The 17,468-nt window shown below is 34.6% G+C and overlaps 1 protein-coding gene across 1 annotated transcript; it reads left to right on the top strand.

Annotated features, from left to right (window-relative positions):
• Positions 1 to 3,832: 3,832 nt before the first annotated feature.
• LOC124537945 (apoptosis-inducing factor 1, mitochondrial-like) lies at positions 3,833 to 17,094 on the top strand. Its single transcript, XM_047114920.1, has 16 exons — positions 3,833 to 4,031; positions 4,375 to 4,589; positions 6,517 to 6,660; positions 6,754 to 6,814; positions 6,899 to 7,035; positions 7,731 to 7,858; positions 8,490 to 8,677; positions 10,337 to 10,522; positions 11,010 to 11,162; positions 11,682 to 11,764; positions 12,016 to 12,141; positions 12,862 to 13,038; positions 14,159 to 14,274; positions 15,144 to 15,267; positions 16,185 to 16,309; positions 16,988 to 17,094. Exons 1-16 carry the CDS (start codon positions 3,941 to 3,943, stop codon positions 17,001 to 17,003), a joined length of 2,070 nt encoding a protein of 689 aa, XP_046970876.1. The 5' UTR covers positions 3,833 to 3,940; the 3' UTR covers positions 17,004 to 17,094.
• The last annotated feature ends 374 nt before the right edge of the window (positions 17,095 to 17,468 follow it).

The raw sequence follows: 17,468 nt of genomic DNA, 5'->3' as shown, positions 1-17,468 counted from the left end.
TTTTGCATAGACAACTTTTGTATTGCGTTGGATTATAGAGCATTTATGATCAAATACACTCGTTTTAACAAGCGAAGCGAATGCTATATCCATGAATAGAACAAACACAAGATTTGTCTATTGCGAATATATCTATAGCGTTGCAGATAAATAAATCATTATTTATTTATTTAATTGTTCCTTTGAATATTATAATGTACAGTCAGGATAAGAAAAGGTACGTCACCTTAAGATCTATTTTCGTGTGCTCAGTGTAAGCGATAATCTGCTTTACTGATCGCGAATGACATATTGCGTCGCAATGATTCGATGTCTAGATTCAAAAGGTACTTAGAGCTTAAGACTTGGTAAAGAAATGAATTTGAAAACTGACAAAGGTTTTCTTATTCTGACTGTACTTTTAAACAATGTGTTTGGTGACACCCCATTTATTAGTATAATGTTAAGCATAATACGAATTTTAGCATTTAATATTTATCATTTTATTATACATAAGATAAATAATGTACAATTAGAATTCTTTTTTATATACTTTGTGTATTTAAGAAACTATATAATATATATTGAACTGTAAATCTGTTATGCTAAATTATTTTAAAGGATTAGTTGGTAATTTTTATAGTATAGTCTGTATGTGGAAATTATCAATAAGTTCCAAGATTTCTCCTTAAAAGGGAGAACAGGCCTTAGGCCTAAAGCATGGCTGGCTGTTACTTTTCTTTTTTTTATATATAATTTAGAATTTTTCTTGCTCTAACCATATAGTCTTTTTAAGTACAAAATGGCGGTCAAATTCCCCCTTTGCGAAATTCGCCGTAGTGAATTTATGTTGAAATTGTTTATCACTACTGTAAATGGAAAAGTCCCTATATGATAACTTTAGTTTACAGTATATCTCGAACATATATCTGTTTGTTGCGTTCCATATGGTTTTCATGGTTACGAATTCATAAAATAACTTCAAATGCATTCGATTCTTAAATTAACAAATATATTGTATTTGCTTATAAATATATTAAAGAAGAACTTTATGTTTAAATAATATTTTTGTGCTGACGGTACGCTGTTGATTAATAATTCAAGTAGGTATATTGAACTTTACGAAAACAACTAAAAATTAGACTTTCGTAAAGGTTAGGGCAATTTTTCCATTGCTTGTTTTTGTTTAACATACTACCCGACCCGATTACGTTGTACGGATTTTTATATCAGAATAATTATAGATTGTTTTCTCATTAGTCCGGGAAAATAAGTCGATGAATAGTCTTGATACTTTTAGTTTTTAATTTATTTTCATTGTCTTAAAAGGGATAAGTAGCTAATTCATAAACCTTAAGAGATGATCACTCGAAATGATGGTGCTGATGTCGCCCTGAACTATTTCGACCACGACAGCTATTCTCAAAGGAGACCAAAGATCACGCAGGGTATGGTATAGTGCATAAGTGTGGTACAAACACAGACGCACTCCATATTCCCTGATTCATGATCCATCATCAGCTTCTTAATACAACAAGTCTAGTACAAAAGATATCTAACCAATGTAACCCTGGTACTATCCGTGAATTGTGCTTATAATTATTGAACTATGTTGTGCGAAAATGTAAATAATCCATAGAACTGTACTTGGTGCCCGTAAATTTCCCACTGCTGGGCTAAGGCCTCCTCTCCCTTTAAGGAAAAGGTTTGGAGCATAATACATCAGGCTGTTCCAATGCAGGTTGCAGGAATATACATGTGGCAGAATTTCTATGAAATTAGTCACCGCTGAGCACGAGATGAATAAAGACAAATTAAGCACATGAATACTCAGTGGTGCTTGCCTGGATTTGAACTCGCAATCATCGGTTAAGATGCACGCGTTCTAACCACTGGGCCATCTCGGCGTCATCATATTCCAATTCAAGGGATAAGTGAGCCAGTGTAACCGCAGGCACAAGTGAGTTGGTGGCAAACTGGTGATGAAAGGTTACCAATAACCTTTAGGTAGGCCATTCCGTTGTCCTACTTATGACAAAATATAAAAAATGTAGATCTTTTTTTTTTTTTTTAATTTAGAAGGCATTTATTATGATAGTAACCCTGTTACATTTGATATGTATATAACTATAGTGTTATGAATATTGTTTTAAAGACATTTTCATAAAGACGGTTGTCTCTGAAATATTATCAAAATTTTCAATACCAAAATGGGTTGATGACAATACGGTCTAATTAATTTTGTGTTCAAAATCTGCATTTGTAGGATGAAATTGTCTACACTATCTTTGAGTTGATTATTTTTATATAATGTCAAGAAGAAATCGATTCATCGATATTCGGGAATCGACTGTCGTATCGATTCCTTAAAGTCATACCCGATGAGTTATAATATATTATTTGTAAGTGAAAATTATGTCTAGTATGTTATATATCGCGTATTATAGAATATTGTATGAATGTATAATAATTTGTGTGTTTTTGAACGAATCGATTTGTAACTATTTTGTACAAAATAAAGTTGATTCAATATTTTCGTTATTCGATTGTTTTAATTATTTCCCTTTACAAATGGTCTTATGTTTGTGTTTGTAGTGTGTTATTGATCGGTATCCAGAACCAATGTTTACAACTGACTTCAAAAAGGAGGTTATCAATTCATCTATATTTTTTTTTGTAGTATTTAAATGTTTTTCTGTCCGTACTTTGATTTTTGAATACAAAATTGTGTGTGTTTGTTACAACCGTAAACAAAGTTTACTGGAAGTGTAGTATGTTAGTTAAAATTACAGATTTTCAATAAATATATTACCTTTAAATAAATATATATTGTAACTTTTCTTAAAGTTTACCACTGAATATTTACATCAGTGACTATACAATTAGTGAGTTTATGATTGATAGCATACCTTGGAAATGAAACGATCGCCTCTTGGGTATTTTAATTCATATTTATATAACTAGTTTGACAAATAAAATACCCGTTGAGTTTCTTTCGCCGGCTCTTCTCAGGTCAGGGTGTTTTCTTTTCCGAACGACGGTAGTTTATAATTTGACCATCAATATGTAAGTGTAATGCTTCTTTATTGAATGAAGGAGTTTGAGTTTGCAACGTTTCTGGGGAGGTTAAAGAATAAAATATTATTGTATAATAATAACGCTTTGCAGTTTCAAGTAGTCTTTTAGACTAAGACTTTACATTTGATATACCCAGCGTTAATTTAATGTTTTGGTACAGTTTTCTTAAATATTGGATCTTGACATGGGTAAGAATTTTATCCATGTATGATACGATAAATAATCTAATTTGATAATAAATGTTACTCTTGAAAACTCCTTAAACGTAGCGTAGAACGAGGAGCATCATTATCATTACATAGTATAAAACAAAGTCGTTACTTTCCCTATGTATGCTTGCGTTTTTTTTTAAACACAGAATGATTCGAGAGGAAGTTTTTTGTGTATAATGCGTATATGGGTAATATAGTAAAGAAATACTGATAATTTTAGAAGTTTCTAATGTGATGGTGTAAATAAACAAATTCTGTAGTATATGTACTATAAATATTGCACCCGTGCAAAGTCGGGGCGGGTCGCTGGTCTCTCAAAAGTCTTAATTTTTCGTGTATTTACTAAGTTGTACTCTTTTGCTTGGTACATTTGAATCTCATACTTAGTACTTAACTCCTTTTCAATTATGTTTGTGTAATTTAAGATTAAATAATTTTAATTCAATTAAATATTTATAAATCCATTTTACAAACTTCTTTCTCGCAAAAGAAAAATATGTCATTCTCAATAACATCTGACAGTTTCCTTCGAGGATTCGATTTTTTAATTACCGTCGAAAAAACATAGGATTTACAAATTTCTGTCATTATCAAAAAATTATGTGAATCATTTTTTTTCAAATAGAACAAACATTAAATTATAGTATATTGTATAAAGAAAATTAAACAAAATGTTGAGTTGTCCGTTTAGATGCTGTAATCACATTCGCCGTTTCAATGCTGTGGTCAGCAACAATAGCCTTGATGTCGCAACTTACTTAGGTATGGCTCTTAAGACTATTAAAATACTTAATTTTGACGTATTTTTCAATTTTACCGTTTTAAATATTGAGTCTCTAACAAAATATATATTCCACTGAAATTACCAATATATAATAGAGCCACAGAGTACACATCATCTCTTCCATTTATAGAATATAATACGAAGCATTACACAAACAGTTGAATAAAATAATATCTATTAATACAATTTAAACAAAAACCGAAGTAAACAATTAACATATATAAAATGGTTTACTTTTGTAAATTAAAGATTTATTTATTTTCTTGTCAAAGATATTGTCAATTTTTGAGTAGAAAGTATGTAATTTTAACAATATTTCAGGACAAACAAGGAATTATAACAAAGATAAAGGGAGTTGCTGTAAAGATGTAGCTCAAACCCAGGGTAAACAGGTCGAACAATGGCCTAAGAGTGATCCACCACCACCGGCGTGGCGAAATGAGTGCCCCAAAGACCCACAACCACCAAACTACGACCCTTACAGGATCAAAGTTCCAGATGTGGTGGTGCCTCCATTGCCGCCCAGTAATGCGAAGGTATTGTATCAATTTGTCGTTGGTTATATTAACAAAATTATTTAACTTGTTTATTTTGTGGCATCCTTTACTTTTAAAGCGTGCGTTAAGTGCGTTAGACGAAATCAGAGCCCGTTAAGTATCTAATGAAATCCAGCTTGTGCTTTCTTCATCAGTGGACGGGTGTCGTGTTGACTACCAGCCAATCCGGAGGAGGACGCGAACATCATCATCCACACGCTGGCTATAGCCACTCAGGGACTGATCCACACCAACAGCACCGCGCTCCACAGAGTACGGAGGAGCAGCCTGAAAAACAAGAGGAACCTGCTAACGAAGGCTTTTTTGGATATTTAAGAAGCCTATTCGGTAGAGGCAAGGAAAAGTCGGGAAGTGATAAGATGTCTATGATTGGTGAATTAGGAACGCAATAAATTCTTTACAATACGTCATGTTTTGGTAAGATTAAAGTCATAGTAAAATAGATTCTATATAAAAAGGGGCCGGAAATGTATTGTTTTGTGAGATTTCGTCAAACGCACTTAAAAGTCAATATAAATGAAAGTCGTGTATACATATAATTCTTTGGCAGGGAATACAGAGCGAAGATTCAAGAGAACTCTTCAATAGTGCAGAAATCAATTTTAGTAACAACACTTACCAAGGGATACAAGATTTGTTCCATAATTCGCCAATCATCCATCCCGATTACTGGAAGGAAAATCCGGGAACAAAATTGACCAAAATTTCGAATGAAGCGCAAGAACCTTTGCCCAAACTTGGTTATCACGGGAAACAGAAATATAAATACGCTTTTCATGAACCCTGGAAACCGCTCGATAGAATTACACTACTTGCACAAGCGGAAAAGGAAGAAAGTAGAGAAATAGATGAAGTGTCTAATCTTGAAAAAACTAATGAGCAGTTAACTTAAACGGGCTCTGATTTTGATAAAATTATTGTAATATAAATTTAGTCCTTGATAAGATGGTGCATTATAAACAATAAATATTTTCCGTAAAATGTTTCCTTAATTCCTAGTTTATGATTAGTTCTAAATTAATCTAAACGTTTACAAATCTTCTCTACCTGTCCGACAGATTCGTTGGTATTTTATTTCTATTATTCATTTGTTTTTAAACCGCTTCTTTTCGTTTTCACCGCATACATCTTCACCGATGATTGCAGCTTCAAACCCAGGAAATAACCACTGTATATGTGCTTAATTTGTGTTTATAATCCATCTCGTGCTCGGCGGTGAAGAAAAACTCAGGTTCAGTCAGGTCAGGCTCACAATGCCTGACCTGACTGAACCTGACCTACGCATGTGTCTAATTTCATCGAAATTCTGCCACATGTGTATTTCACCAACCGACTTTGTAATAGCGTGGTAGATGTATGTTCTATGTTCCGAACCTTGTTGTTTATTTTTATTAATTTTTTTCAAAATAGACAAGATCATTGACTTGCGATGTCATCGTGTATCATATCGAACACCGGTGTACGCATAAATCCGAAAGGGTGTTTCTTTAAATTAAATATATAAGTATAAGCATGACTTAAATTGACAATTTAGTGAGTCAACCTCGATATTTGCTTTACACGACGGTTATTACTAGATAATGCTATTAATGGTAGGATGTGATTGTGTACATATAGACATTTATTTTTTATTTGCTTCGGCTTTTTTGGATATTTAAGAAGCCTATTAGGTAGTCAAGGAAAAGTTAGGAAGTGATGAGATGTCTATGATTGGTGAATTAAGGAACGTAATAAATTCTTTACAATAGGTCATGTTTTGGTAGAATGGGTAAACCTTGATAAGATCTTGAGATGAATACTTTTTCTGAATTCAATTACAAATCTTTTTCAAGTCTTCAATCTAGCTAATTTCAGAGGTTCAAAGCTCTTTATTGAAATTATCCATATCATTTACCAAATCTTGCAGCCCATGATTGACTGTGCTCGCACGAAGGGTCCTTGCTCGGCGAGGTCACCTCCGGAACCACCGGAATGTCCACCACCACCACCTAAGCCATTCCCTTGGATCTATGTCTGGTCGCTTGCGTCATTCTTTGGTATTATGGGGTTGGTAAGTTGAAGTCAAAAAGAAAATTTATCGAACTTTTTAAAAGTATTTTATTTTTCATCTTTTAAATGTAATGTAATAATTAAAATCCAACAGATTTACAAGTTGTATTTATGGCAAGAAATGAGAATTAAACTTGGTGACCATACTTCTAAGTGTAAGTATGATGCTTAAACAATTGAAGATATTTATTCTATATTAAAAAAGAGTAAAAAAAACAGATCTTTGTTGGTATTTTAAGGGCGCCCTCGAAGAAAAATTAAGGCACCTTTCCACTGCAAGGATTTACCAGCCTGTGTGCAGTATCTGATAGTAGGCGCCGGGGCTGCTGGCTGGGCTGCTTACCGTGCGATCATGGAACACGATAAGACTGCCAAGGTGATTAATAGAAACTTCGAAGTCGGTATCACGCAGAAAAGACTCATTTTGCTAACATTCATCATCCATAGTATAATGACGAGATTTTTTTTATGCTACTGGTTGGCGGACGAGCCCATATGGCTACCTGATGGTAAGTGGTCACCGCCCAAAAACAATGGCGTTGTAAGAAACATTAAACATTATTTTCATCGACAATGCGCCACCAACCTTGGGAACTAAAATGTTATCTCCCTTGTGGCTGTTATACTGGCTCACTCAAGGTGAGTAAGCCAGTATAACAGCCACAAACCAAATAACAACTATACCAAGTACTGTTGTTTGTTTTTGTATTTATCTAACTATATTTAAAACAAAGATGTGCCTCTGTGAACATTTGTGATCTTTATTAAAGCATGCATATCCTAATTTAGTCGCTCATATTAATATAATAAAATTGTTGTAATTTATTCTATCTTTGTCTAGTTTTTGTTTTTGTGTCAGCTCGTTAGTGCATTGTTTTAATTCAATGGATTTTGTCTCTATTAGGCTATTGGAACAGTTATTATATCAGAGCTCTGTACTGTGTGCTATTTAAAGACTAAAGCTTTCGTGAGATTAGTTTTATATTCTCAACTAATTGTCTAGGAAAAACTTAAATTGATTAGTTAAGGTATGTAGACATATATATTTTTTTTATTAATATGTTTGTGTAGGTTTTCTTCATAACTAAAGAAGACTGTCTACCGTACATGCAGCCCCCAATGTCTAAGCACATGTGGTGGAATCCTGAACCACCTGACATAAAAACTCTCAATTATATCGAAGACGGGAGGCGACATACGTAAGTTTAGGACTTTTATAGACGTAGCAGTAGCTATTTTGACAGTTAATGCTCGTGTAATACTACCCAAGGGATACATTGAGAACGAAATACACTTAAGAGGTTTTTTTTATACGTTAGAATAATTCTCTCTTTTGTTGACGAGTCAAGAGTGACAGCTTAACGTACTCCCCGAGGATAAGAGTGAAATAAAATAATAAGTTGACGATACTTAAGTTGCAGAAAGCAAAAATAAGTACCAGACATACTTCAACACTTTGAATTGATGAGTGTTTAAAAATGGTCATATGTAATAAATGAACCAAAAATAGGGACACTAATTATAGAATAATTTGATGCTTCATTTTTCCAAAATTTCTAACAATTTGCTTTACAAAAGAAGCTTGGTTTTAGACATTAAAAGTTAACTCTTTCATGGCTTAAGTTGTATATGCTACATGTGTATTTATCAAGGATTATTTATTCGTATAAATAATACAACGTGAACGAAATTAGCTAGGTTAAGAGAGTGGGAAAATAGAAATATATATATTCCCTATGCCTGAATTAGGGTCAAGCATCAAATTTATTTAAAAATCTATATGAACGTTCTCATTTCAATGAGTATTTTATATTGGAGATTTTGTTTCAGGATGTATTACGCGGATTGTGCATCCTTCATGGATCCCGTAAAGTTTTATCGTAAGAAAAAAGGTCCAGCCGTGTCAATAGCGAGAGGTTGGTGTGTGCTGAGAGTTGACGCTGATGATCACGTCGTCTGGGTGAAGACAATGTGTGGGGAACAGCCTATATATTACGAGAGATGTCTTCTAGCGCCTGGTTAGTAACAGAGTACAGCCAGGATACTGGTTGCAAACAGGCGCCACAAGGGCTAGAGTCGCTTCTGGTAGAAATCTTGTAGTATTTCTACAAACCAATAGATCTCCCGCGAAACTTTCCATTTAAGTTAAGCAAGTTCTTAAGTTATTTTTTTGGTAAATCGCAATGATTTAGTAAATTGACGTCAAGAATCCCATTTATTTTTTTGCTCATGTATGGCTAGAGCTCTTCAAAATGTGATCATAACCCATTTTCTATGTGAAACTATCGTCCCATTATCACTGGAACAGAAATCGGCCTCCGCTATTAATATAATATAAGATAAGTAAATAATGTATTGTGGTTTTTGGACGCGCATCACGTAAATACCACAATAATTTTACATTAAATTTGTACCATAACATTCAACGTTTTTTTGGTGAAGTCTTTGACGAAACATTATCATCTATTATAATTCAGCATATATCATAGCCTTAGCGTCGTAAACGGGCCTTTTTTTCTCGCTGGAAAACGCATTACGCACTTTCCCCACTTGGTGATTTTCACTCCCCGGAGCCCTAAACGCCGAGTGCACCCAAGTACGCCGGGTTTCGCGGTTTCACTTTCGCAGAAACGCGTGATCGGGCCTGTTAGTATTTGATAAAAAACTTTTTTGGATGAAAAATAAATCAAGTAAGATCAGAGTGCACATAGTGGATTGAATGCATTAATCTTAACGAAGACTCGTCGAATTCATCAAAGAGTGTCTGGAAAAAAAAACAATGACCTTTTAGAACTTTAATTGATGTTTGTAATATATCTCGTGCTCAATTTCGTAAGGAAATCGGCATGTTTCGAATACTAATCTGAAGCTTGTTTAACTAAAACACTAAAGTATTGTTGTGTAAAATCCAAATCCTATATTTTAGAGGACGACAATAAAAGGACATTTAAGTGAAGTATACTTTTTATAATGTGGTGTACTTTGTTTAGCGGATTATTAAAACTATTTGGGACAATAGTTCATTGAAATCGAGGAAGGAATGCGTATGGACAAACCTTAGAGTGGCGGATTTACCAATAGCCTAAATAGGCTGGAGCCTAGGGTGGCACATCAAGAGGGGCGGCAAAATTGGCCCAAATTTATTATTAAGTTACAGAAATTAATCAAAACATAACTATATGAATACACATTACGTCTGTAATCCGTATACTCGTCACTACATAGCGGGTTGGAAAAATAATCTAGTAACTGACAGAAATATCACCTACTTTATAATCATATTAATAACGGGAAAAAACTGATGTAATGAGGACGATAGAACTCAAAACATAAATGTTGCAAAAAAAGTAGGGGCGGCAAAAATTTAATAGCCTACTAGCGGCAAATATGTAAATTCGCCACTGATTACATGTATATTTTATATTACTGATAGTTCTTTTAATACAACACTATTCCACTTAACAATTTATATCTACTTTGATTTTACTTTCAAAGTTTCGAAGACATATTCATCGACGTTAGAAACGACATATACCTGAAACCAATTGAATCGCAATAAATCTATGTAAAATGCTGTTTATTTGATTTTGTCCTCTTGTGGCCGGCATATTGTCTCAGTGAATTTTTTGTGAAAGTTTTAATAATTTACACAGTTTTGTATACTTTTGTATTGTCAGGTGCAAAGGCAAATAACCTATCTATATTCAAGTCAGCGTCGAAACAAATTCGGGAAAGAGTGTGCACGCTTCGTACAATCCGAGATCTGGAGATCGCGTATCGGAAGGTGAAGGCTTCGAACCATGTGGTTATAATCGGAGGTGGTTTCCTAGGATGTGAATTAGCTTGGTACTTGGGGAGGATGAGTAAGAATTCTGTATTAATTTTATATGAAATAATAATAATATTTAAAAATTATTTTGGTGTCGTGAATGGAATATTTGACTTGAAAAATGAAGTTTTCAGTTATGTTCCAGTATTTATTGTTTGTTTAAAGACCCATTTTCACGATTGTATTTTGTAAAACATTTATTGTTTGGTTGAAAGAAATATTTTAAAAAATATTTTGTCCTCGATTTCATTTTATGTTTTAACATACGGCCTATTTGATGTTTTGGGTTCATAAGCTTATTTGAGAAATTAATATTGTAATGAAAAACAACAGTTTAAAATTTGCTTCTATTTGAATTAGATATGAGTTTATTCCACAACTTGAAATGTGTTTGCCTCAACACGATAGCAGGCGTTAGCCGCGCTTTCGGATTTTTTTAATACTGTTAATTTTACTAGTTAGTCTAATATAATACTAATTATATTATTTTGTGTTTGATCCCTAAATAAATAAAATAATAGATACAGTGGTGGAACGCCACGATGAAAAAGAACCGCTGAAGATAGTGCATATCTTCAAAGACAAGGGTATCATGTCTGGAGTGTTACCGGAGTATCTGGGCGAATGGGCGGCCGAGAAGATTAAGTGCGAAGGGGTGTCTGTTATACCGAAAAGTAATCGATTATCATATAACTGTAGTACGACACAACTTAGATGTATCATCGGCAAATTCAATAAAACCGATTACTGTCGATTTGTACAAAATCTATCGCTCAATTCGACGCCATTTGTCGCTATAGATTCTCGCGTCAGTTCAATCCGAGAAAGCAAGTGCATGTAAATCGACGTGTCAAATTGACGAATACATTAGGTCATATGATATTGCAAGTTATTACGTTTGTGTTAAGATCATATTCACGTAAGAAATAAATATTGATAATTTGGGATAGCGTATTTAATTCGGATGTGATCGATTTTACGAATTTTGCCGATGCTACAACTAAATTGTGTCGTACTATATCATATCGTAGTTTAACTTCTTCCACTGTTTTATAATAAGTAATTATACGAAAAGCCGAGATTTCCCAGTGGCTAGAAAGCTAATACTGAGCGATACATTTAATTTACTTTCTTTAACAAATTTTGTGCGCGTTTTTGGAATTAATGATATACTTTTTACTTGTTTTATTCAGCCCAAGTATATGATGCCTTCGAAAGTCCCGACGGACGTCTGGAATTAACTTTATCAAATGGAAATTCTATAGTTACAGACTATGTAAGTAAGTTTTTTTATGCTATTGGTTGACGAACATATGGGCAACCTGATGGTAAGTGACCACAACCGGTACCGTGTAAGAAACAATAACGATTCCTTTCATCCCCAATGCGCCACCAACCTTGGGAACTAAGATGACATCTCCCTGTTAGACTGGCTCACTGGCTCACATGATTAAATGTTTTGTGATATTGGAGGATCATTTTATAAAGAAGACTATTTAATTTTTGGATCTTTTTCTCTTTTAATAGGTTTTTGTAGCGATTGGCACGGAACCGCGCGTAGAGTTAGCGGAACCATCTTTCTTAGAACTGGACCCGGTTAATGGAGGTTTTCTCGTCAACACCGAGTTGGAAGCGAGGACACACTTATATGTGGTACGGAAAGTATACAACAACATTAACAGCCTGTAATTTTCCACTGCTTTGCTAAAGCCATAGTCATATCTCCCTTTGTGGAGAAGTTTAGGAGCACATTCCATTACTCTGCTTCAATGATGGTTAATGGATTGACATGTGGTACAATTTCATTGAATAAAACATATTCAGGTTTTCTAATGATGTTTTCCTTCACTGTTGAGCACGAGATGAATTATAAACAACAATTAAGCACATGAAACTTCAGTCGTGCAAACACGTGTGTTATAATCGCAATTATCGGTTATAATGCAAATGTTCTCTTGAACTGATGCAAAATGGGGTATAATTTGTTATAAGGGGCTTCCACGCGAAGACTCTTCCCATACAACAACAACAACAGCCTGTAAATTCCCACTGCTGGGCTAAAGGCCTCCTCTCCCTTTGAGGAGAAGGTTTGGAACATATTCCACCACGCTGTTCCAATGCGGGTTGGTGGAATACACATGTGGCAGAATTTCTATGAAATTTGTCACATGCAGGATTCCTCACGATGTTTTCCTTCACCGCCGAGTACGAGATGAATTACAATCACAAATTAAGCACATGAATCAGCGGTGCGTGCCTGGGTTTGAACCCGCAATCATCGGTTAAGATGCACGCGTTCTAACCACTGGGCTATCTCGACTCTTTTCCATACGATTTGGAAATTGGATTAATGAACCGATTGACATATTTTAGGCAGGTGACGCGGCGAGTTTCTACTCCCAATGGAAAGACACCAGGCTCCGCTTGTCCCATTTCGGCAACGCTGAGGAGCAGGGTTACGTGGCCGGTGCCAACATGACCGGCTACTGGGTGCCGTGTAACATGGAACCACACTTTAAGTTACACCTCGGTGAATCTCTCGAAGTGGAGGTAAGACGATACAATTGGTACCATTTTTCTTATTGTTATTATTTTCTCTAAGTGCCGTTGTTTTGTCACATTATTTAAAATTGTTATTTTAATGAACCTGCATGTTATTACCAGTCATCATAACAATCTGAAACTCATATTTTAATGATCCACATAAATATTTCAATGGTTAAAATCTACTTAAAATCTACTTCTATACTTAATGTTATAAATGTGAATGTAACTCTGTCTGCCCGTCGCTCTTTGTACGACCAAACCAATGAAGCGAATTTGATGAAATTTGGTACGAAGCAAACTTGAAGTCCAAGTAAGGACATATGTTACTTTTTTGCCGAATTACGTGAACGAAACTGCGGTCGACTACTAGTTGTATATATACCATATATTTTATAATTGTGCATATTTTCAGTGTTATTCGTTGCGTTATTTATTGAATGAATTTATTATTTAGTGGGTTATAGAAGTTTGACCCAGTCATCAAATATTCTACCGCCAATTAAAAATACTTAGTATTATTGTGTTTCGGTTTGAAGGTAAGTGAGCCAGTGTAACTATAGACACATGGAAGGTTGTTTATTCATTGGCGATGCAACATCACAAGTTATCTTATGTTCTGTTATATGTGATAATCTTCTTGGGAACTAAGTGCCGAATTAATCTTGAGGCAGATTTGCCTCTAGTGATTAGTAGACCGATAACATTTCTAATATAATGGAAGGATAAATAATTAACACTAGCTGTTACCTGTGGATTTGCTCGCTTAGAAAATATGAATATATTTACGAATTAACTTAAAATATTATATTGATGTAAGACCTCTTTGTTTATAACTTTTTTTCCAGTTAAAAAGTAGCCTATGCCCTTTCTCAGGCTCTACACCATTTGTGTACCAAATTTCATTCAAATCGGTCCAGTTATTTTGGCGTGAAAGCGAAACAGACACACAGAATTATTTTCGTATTTATAGTATTTGTATGGATTACGAAAATAATATACTAAAAATCTGAACAAATCTTGGACTGTTAACATTAAATAAATTAGGTTGTCAATGTATCAAAATTAGTTATAATTAGTTAAATATTTTTTGTACAAATGTAATGGTTATCTATATATTTAATAGGCGGTAGGTGAAGTTGGCGCATGCATGTCCACTGTGGGCATATTCAAGCCGTGTAATGAAAATACTCAATTGCAAGCATCAGCTGCCGGGGATGGAGACAGACCTTGCTACAAACAGTTAGTTATTTTATACTATAGGGAGCAAACGAACGAGCAGGAAGCTCAACTTATCCCATGGATATCTGCAACAATTGCATGCTTTAAGGCAGGAGTACGCTCTTTTCTTAAGGTTCCCAAGTCGGATTCGGAACAACCGCCGGCGAAAACTGGTTCCACAGAGTGGTCGTGCGAGGTGGAAAATGTCGTAAAAATTGCGTTATTGTGGATAGTTATAGAAATCTAATGTTGTTCGAGAGATGACCTAGGGATGCAGGAATCTTGGCAAACACCTGAATTATAGTACCACTATGACCTGATGGTAGAGCTTTGTGCGTAGGGTAGGTACAACCTACTCATAAGTTGATCAAGCATCAATACAATTGTTAGTATTGTTGGTGTTTGTTTTGAAGGGTGAGTTAGCCAGTGTAGTCAACGTGACTGACTATAGCCATATAACATCTCAGCTCTCGAGGTTGGTTGCCCGAGGAAGTGTTCCATTGGCGATAGGTAATATTTCTTAAAGCAACATTATATATAAGCGATTTTGATGGCGACCACTTACCATCAGGTGGCTAATTTGCCTATCCACCTACCTTTATCATAAAAAATCTTTAACGATTTTTACAGCGTCAAATCAATTTTTTTCATATGGTTATCCTTCAAACCGAATTAGTGCAGCATTGTGTAATAAAATAAAACCATCCAACCAACCAAACCAAAGGGAGCTCATATTGGTCCAATAGTGAGAATTTTTTCATGTTGATACTTTCTGAAAATCCTGTGAACTTCAGCTATAAAATATGTTCATACGTATATTTAGATCAAATAAGATAAGATTATTCACTATTTATGAATGTAAATATATATCTTGAGCAAATATTATGCAGGTCAGATGAATATAAGAACAGATATAAACGAGGTATGCTGTTCTATCTTCGTGACGAATTGATAGTCGGTTTGGTGTTTTGGAACATGCCGCCTGTCGACGATCGCTATGGGGTAGCTACAGAGGTAACGTGCATTTAAATATACCTTTATACTGTTACTATACAACATAAAAATACTTTCTACTTTTGAATTACAGTTACTAAATACGGGATATTTACCATGTCTTTTATTTTTATTTGGTGGAGCTGGATATTTCGACATTATTTAAATAAATAAAAAAATAAATATGAGACAACATCACACACATTGCTCTGATCCCAATGTAAGTAGCTAAAGCACTCGTGTTATGTAAAATCAGAAGCAACGACGGTACCACAAACACCCAGACCCAAGACAACATAGAAAACTAATGATAATCTACATTGACTCGGCCATTAATCGAACCCAGGACCTCGGAGTGGCATACCCATAAAAACCGGTGTACACACCACTCGACCACAGAGGCAAACTATTATATACGAATGTCTTGTTCACAAGACTAGTAGATACAACTTTATTTACTTGACTAGGTACCAATAAAATATTATGGTTTTCTTAATAATAAATTCTGCACCGGTCTGGAGCTTCCGTGCTCCGGAAAGCATGTACAGCCAGAGTAAGGAAACCTTCGTAGGTTTTCAAATTAATTCGTTTATCAAGTTTTAAGCTCATAGTACCTTTTGAATCTAAGCATCAAATCATTGCGACGCAATATCTCATTCTCCATTGGTAAAGCAGTTTGTCGCTCATACTGAGCACACGAAAATAGATCTTAATGTGACGAGGTACATCCTGCCCTTCAACTCTCTCTAGTCATTTTAGGATGTAATTCTATCGTATTGTCAGAGTTAAGGAACATCGAAGGCATCTATGTTTAAAAAATGCTCATACATTGAAACTTAAAATAAAAACATCAGTGTCTTTTGAAATCTTGGCCATTATTGTTTCAACGTTTTTTTCATAGATCGTCTATGATGAGTTAAGGTTTTTCTGGTTGTCAGGTTCTTCGAGCTCGGCCTACGTATAAGGAGATCAACAAGCTGGCTGAACTCTTCGGCTTCCCGGAGACCAAGTGCGACTACCTCAGCGAGGAACAGCTCAAGGAACCGGGACCTTGTATTCAAAAGTAAGGGGATTTCCATTCGAATCATATTTAAATATCAGTTTAGATATTTATTTATCTAAATTACTAGTATTTCGAGCCGAGATGGCCCAGATTCGGCGTTGGCGTTCTATGGCCAGAACGCGTGAATCTTAACCGATGATTGCGGGTTCAAACCCAGGCAAGCATCTCTGAATATTCATGTGCTTAATTTGTGTTTATAATTCATCTCGTGCTCGACGTCGAAGGAAACATCATGAGGTAACCTGCATGTGTCTAATTTGAACGAAATTCTGCCACATGTGTATTCCACCCACCCGCATTGGAACAGCTTGGTGGAATATGTTCCAAACCTTCTCCTCACTCAAAGGGAGAGGAGGCCTTGGCCCAAAGTGTTTTAATAAGTAAATCGATCAGAAATGACTAATGTATTGTAACTTAAAATAGCCGAGATGGTTTAGTGTCTAAAACGCGTAGATTTTAAATGAAGGTTGTGGGTTCAAATCCCGGCACCACTAATTTTCATTGACGATGGAAAACTACGTGAGGTAACCTACTTCTGTCGCAGTAATTCTGACACTTGTGGACAATACAATACGATAAGACTATTTTCATTATTTAAAAAAAAATATATATTAACCTAATTTTCAAAACTAATGTTTTTTTAATGTGATTAATCTAAACATATATTTTTTCTTCTAGTCGGAGATTTGCATAAAACAACATTTAAGCCGGATCTTCAAACAGTTTTATTCAAACGCAGTTCAAGACAATTTACTAAAAAAAAAGAAATATATATTTTACAATTTCATCGACTTTTCTTTGTAATTATTTCCTTCAACTTAATTAATACTTAACTTTTATAATTGATGTAATCGTTGCTATTTTTTTGAAACTTTGTATGGCTTAAGTAATTTTCTACGCAAACTTCAAACTTATTTTTATTCGGCGAGTAATCAAGTGAAGTCGTAAAAACAAAAACATAAATTAATTTCTTCATCATCATTAATTATAAGCAATGTTTTAACGACGTTTGTTATTTATTTTGGTTCTCGAAAGTAATTTAAAAATGTCTTGTAAACTTTCTTTGTTGGCGTCAAGATTTTATTTAAGCAATAAGTGGTGTTTTGCATGTCAATCTTGTTACATAATTGATTCGTTAGTTTTTGAACTTTTTATTAAC

Source organism: Vanessa cardui, chromosome 19, assembly GCF_905220365.1.
Source record: "Vanessa cardui chromosome 19, ilVanCard2.1, whole genome shotgun sequence".
NCBI lineage: Eukaryota > Metazoa > Arthropoda > Insecta > Lepidoptera > Nymphalidae > Vanessa > Vanessa cardui.
Note: the sequence above shows the minus strand (reverse complement) of the source record. Positions and strands in the feature narration are given on the sequence as shown.

What these genes read in the sequence shown, in the direction of transcription:
- LOC124537945 (XM_047114920.1), top strand. Translation starts at nt 3,941, where the DNA reads ATGTTGAGTTGTCCGTTTAGATGCTGTAATCACATTCGCCGTTTCAAT. An exon ending in TCTTTGGTATTATGGGGTTG is followed by an intron (nt 6,661 to 6,753) that starts GTAAGTTGAAGT and finishes AAAATCCAACAG; the next exon opens with ATTTACAAGTTGTATTTATG. An exon ending in TTGGTACTTGGGGAGGATGA is followed by an intron (nt 10,523 to 11,009) that starts GTAAGAATTCTG and finishes ATAAAATAATAG; the next exon opens with ATACAGTGGTGGAACGCCAC.